The sequence below is a fragment of the Octopus bimaculoides genome, chromosome 4 (assembly GCF_046866305.1).
Source record: "Octopus bimaculoides isolate indiv1 chromosome 4, ASM4686630v1, whole genome shotgun sequence".
Taxonomy (NCBI): Eukaryota; Metazoa; Mollusca; class Cephalopoda; order Octopoda; family Octopodidae; genus Octopus; species Octopus bimaculoides.
In genome coordinates, this window is record NC_142931.1 from 129,844,887 (window position 1) to 129,849,886 (window position 5,000).

Consider the following 5,000-nt stretch of genomic DNA (forward strand, 5'->3'; position numbering starts at 1 on the left):
AAATACAAAAAAGGGGTTTTGTATGATTGTGTATAGAGGAATATATTATTTTGTTTGAAAGAGTTCCAACACTGTCTGTTTTTTATGTTTTATTTATATTCCTGCAAAACCAATGTGGGATATAGAATATGGAATATACAATATATAATATAATATACAATATATAATATAAAATAAAAATGGATGGTACAATGAAATAAAGTATTGAATGTCTTATTGAATAGATGAAATATTGAGTGTTCAATATAAAGGATTAAATATATAAAGGCGAATACGTATTTTCTATACCTTGTGGTATTTCATCATGGCCGATATATATAGATATATATATATACATATATATATACATATAAAATTAAATAATAAGGGTAGAAATTGATATTAATCAATTAAAACCAGTGGCTTAGCATATTTAAAAAAATTCAAAGATTAAAAATTGTGTTATATACAAAATTAAGAGGAATGACTACTAAAGTGGACACCTAATATGCTAAACATAGACTTCAAATCGCCATTACCACGAAGGGTGTGTTCTCAGGAAAAATCTCAACAAAACGCCAAAATGCAAATAAATAAGTAAGACAAATGAAAATATACGAAATATAAAACGATTACCTACGTACCATGGTTTCACTTGTTAATATTTACGTATGTAAACACGCAAATATCTGCAAGGTCGTCAGCGTAGTCTGTCGCTTGTAAAACATATTTTCCAGAACTAGATACAGAACGCTCAACCGAAACAGAGCATGTATAAAGTTCTACAAATTATATTTGGGTGTATTTTTCAAATGTTTTCACTTTGGCGCGCTAAGGCCGGAAATAACTCTGCAGTTAATAAATTTCAGCAGCTAATTTACCGGTTAGAGAACATTTTATTCATTTGTCTTGCTCACTTTTACATTTTGGCGTTTTGTTGAGATTTTTCTTGAGAAACACACTCTTCGTGGTAATGGTGATTTGTAGTGGTCATTCCTCTTAATTATATATATATATATATATATATATATATATATATATATATATATATATATATATATATATATATATATATATATATATATATATATATATATATATATATATATATACGTATACACACACACACACATATATGTTACAACGAAATTTTATATAGAGTTTCGCACCCATAAAGCCCCAAAACTTGTGGTACCTGTATATAAAATTTTGTTGTAATAATTCCTGCTCTATTTTTTGTGTACTTCTTTCTGATAGATGCTTTTTTTTTTATTAACTATATATATATATATATATATATATATATATATATATATAGTTAATAAATCCCTGAACGAGGTATAAACAGTAGCTGCACGACAACGTGAAGTATATTTGCCACTTAAATGCGGCTAACCCCTAAGGGGTAGCAGAAACTACAACAACAAAGCGGCGAGCTGGCAGAAACGTTAGCACGCCGGGCGAAATCTTTAGCTGTATTTCGTCTGCCGTTACGATCTGAGTTCAAATTTCGCCGAGGTCGACTTTGCCTTTCATCCTTTCGGGTTCGATAAATTAAGTACCAGTTACGCACTGAGGTCGATGTAATCGACTTAATCCCTTTGTTTGTCCTTGTTTGGGCAATAAAGAAATAAGAAACTACAACAAAAAGTACAGCAGAAACAACAACAGTAGCAAAAGAAAAGAAACAGCAAAAACTCCTCAAAAGGAAGCCCTAAAAGGAACACCAACAGATACCAAACCAACAGAGTTACCCATTCCCATGTCTCATTCAGGCATGTGCAAAAACAAACAAACAAACAAAAAAAGACAAAGAATGGAAAGACGTTCACAAGAAAAAAAAAACGAAAAACGGACACAACCACAGCCCCTCCCCACAACACAGACACATTCCCACAGCCACTAACCCTAATACCCATATTACCAACACCATCAATACCACTGCCAGTACCACAGACAAAACAGAAACCACTATTAAAAAGTATAATGAACCTTACTGCAATAAACACACACAAAAAAATACACAGCTAATGAAATATATACAAGAACACACCAACATTACTTCAAGAAATTTTCTTTGTGCACCACCTAAAGCAACACAATACATGCAGATCCTCAGCATTTCAAATAACATGTTCATTGACATAAAAGATTACTCCAATGCGGTGGGCATATTTCAGAAAACTATAAGTAAAACGCTTTATAAAAATCTGATTGTGGAAACACCCAAAACTAGTCAGAGGAGTGAGAAAACCACTCACCCTCCCGACAGCCAAAACAGCTTTTGGATAAACGTCGTTGCAAGAATAGCTAGAACGAATGGGTCTGGCTTGAGTATAAATCTCTAATCGTCCCTCTTGTTGAGCCTTAGTAGCTAATAAAGAAAATATAGACAGTTATAACTTAAACTTATTAAAGAAAATAATTTCTTGCCGAACAACCGCACAGATGCTTTGTTCATAGTGATAAAATGTTTATGTTCACATAAGCTCACTTCCTCCATTAATTTATCTATGTATCTAGCAAGCTAGCTGTCTGTCTATGTAATCAATCTATCAAGTTATTTTAATAGGATTAGCAACAGGATTAAACAGTTTCCAGACGAGTAGGAGGGATATAATGACTGTTTCAAATTTAAAATTCATTCAATGTCCGTTTGTGAAAGAAAAGAACACGGGAAAAGAACAATGACAACTATAGCTTAAACTTATTGAAGAAAATAATTTCTTGCCGAACAAACATACAGATTGATCGAATGTTTATGTTCACATAAGCTCACTTCCTCCATCAAATTGACATTACCTGTGCAGGTGCACCATGTGTCACATGTTAGGCGACGAAATGATCGCAGTGCAACGTGAAATGAAGGGCTTCGCTCAAGAGCACGATGGAACGCTCAGTCTGGGAACCGAAATCACGATCTCGCAATCGTAAGTGCAACACACAAACCACTAAGTCATGTGCCTTCACGTGGATACACACACACACACACACACATATACACACACATACAAAGATTTATATAGCTGCCTCTCTCTCTCTCTCTCTCTCTCTTTCTAGCTATCTAGCTACCTATCTGTTTATGTAATCAATCTATCAAACTGTTTTATAGGATTAGCAAACAGAATTAAGCAGTTTCCAGACGAGTTGGAGGGATATAATGACGACTGTTTCTAATTAAAAATTCATTCAATATCCGTTTGTGAAAGAAAAAAATAAGGAAAAAGAACAATGACAACTATAACTTAAACTTATTATATAGACTGAATTATTCATAAGATAAACTAGATTGAAAACCGATCTAAGATTACTCTCCATTGTTGATGTGTAGCTATAAGTCGGCTTTGATCGAGATGACATCCTAGCTGTGACAATCTCGCCTTTCTAGACAAGATGTGTTTTTAAGGCGTAGAAGATATACCATCTTTTATTAAGACGTAATATAATAAGGAATATATTATACAAAGATTGGTGGTGCTGCATCGGTAAGTACTGTATTTATTGGAAAAAGATAAAGAGAAAGAATAATGGAATATTGCGGAGGACGGTGAAGTGGAAGTGGAGTTTTCGACGTTTCAAGCAATCTTACTTTTGGGCTAATTAAAGGTGGAAAGGCAGAAGAGTTTTTAAATCCTCTATGTTAGGACGACTGGCAGCAACTGATAGAGAACGCAAAACAATGTGAGAGAGTATGTGTCGACAGGAAGTAGTGAGAGAGAGAGAGAGAAGGAAAGAGAAAAGAAGGAGGAAAAGAAGATGGATGAGGCGTTGTAGAGAAAATGTAGAGAAAAGAGTAAAGCAGTGATCACTGTATTAGGAAGAGGAGGAGAAGGAGCCGGAGGTAAAAAGTGTTCATTCAAATTCACAAGTGTTACGGTTCTAAGTCTAAATATATATTGTTCCGTCTGTTTCCTTGAGTGCGCGGTACCAAGGTGTGCAGATAGATAATGGAGTGACCCCCTAGTGTCGGAGTGGGTGTCGACAGGCTGACCTTGTATGCGTATTAGATTATTTTGTATGTGCTCGATGATCGACGAGGTGACGACCTACGCTAAATTAAAAGGCGCCGTAAAGTTTGCATATGATTGAGTATGTGACGTTGGTTGTCGTGCAGGAGAAATTTTAGGTGATATAGCGCCGGTGATGGTTGAAATATTGTTGATGTAAGAAAGATGTTGCATCTGCGGTGTGGGCATTGAAAGTACTTACCTGGGGCGCTGTAGAGCTTTTAACTGAGAGGTTACGGAAATGTCTACTTTTATAAAAAACGAAGAGAGTTGCTGCAGGAAAGCTCGGGGTGGTTATGAGATCAGAGAGTAGAATTAAGAAGTTTCGGATGAGTGTACCTTACCTCGCAACGCTTTCGACAGCGGCAGATCGGACATCCAGTTCGTCCATCTGTAGCAAATCCACTCTGGAGACATTGAATTCCGCAGTAAGATTTTGACAAATCAAGACACCAGGGGAACAGTGGTTTACCTTTTGAGATAAAGAGATAGATAGAGAGAAAGTGAGTGTGAGAGAGAGAGAGAGAGAGAGAGAGAGAGAGAGAGAGAGAGAGAGAGAGAGAGAGAGAGAGAGAGAGAGAGAGAGAGATTACATTGCTTCAAACAATTTCTCTCAGAAATTTTCATTGATATATGTATGTATGTATGTATGTACGTACGTATATATATATGTATGTATGAATATATATATATGTGTGTGTGTGTGTATGTATATATATATATATATATATATATATATATATATATATAAAACCATCTATGTATCATACTTAATGTAAATATATATTTACTGCAGTACTCGTCCGGTTATAACATCTCTTACGAATATGGTGTGTTTAAAATGTATATCGGAGGTAGACGAAAATCGTCCCAGTAGCGGCTAGCGAGAATGCGAGATACATTTCGGTCTTTTTGGGCCTTGTCAATGGCGTGTACTTAGAGCCAGCCATATGCTTTGACGAAATTCCCCGCCTTCGATGTAAAGGAAAACAAAGAAAAAAATTCACTTGTATT

General features: G+C 35.2%; 1 protein-coding gene across 1 annotated transcript in view; it reads right to left on the reverse strand.

Annotated features, from left to right (window-relative positions):
• Window positions 1-5,000, reverse strand: part of LOC106882026 (uncharacterized) — a 28,613-nt gene that overhangs the window by 18,240 nt on the left and 5,373 nt on the right. The window contains exons 3-4 of the mRNA XM_089350124.1: window positions 4,294-4,458; window positions 2,241-2,353 (exon numbers count right to left, since the gene is read on the reverse strand). Of these exons, the coding sequence (XP_089206250.1) occupies window positions 2,241-2,353; window positions 4,294-4,458 (278 nt within the window). The remainder of the gene's footprint in view (window positions 1-2,240; window positions 2,354-4,293; window positions 4,459-5,000) is intronic.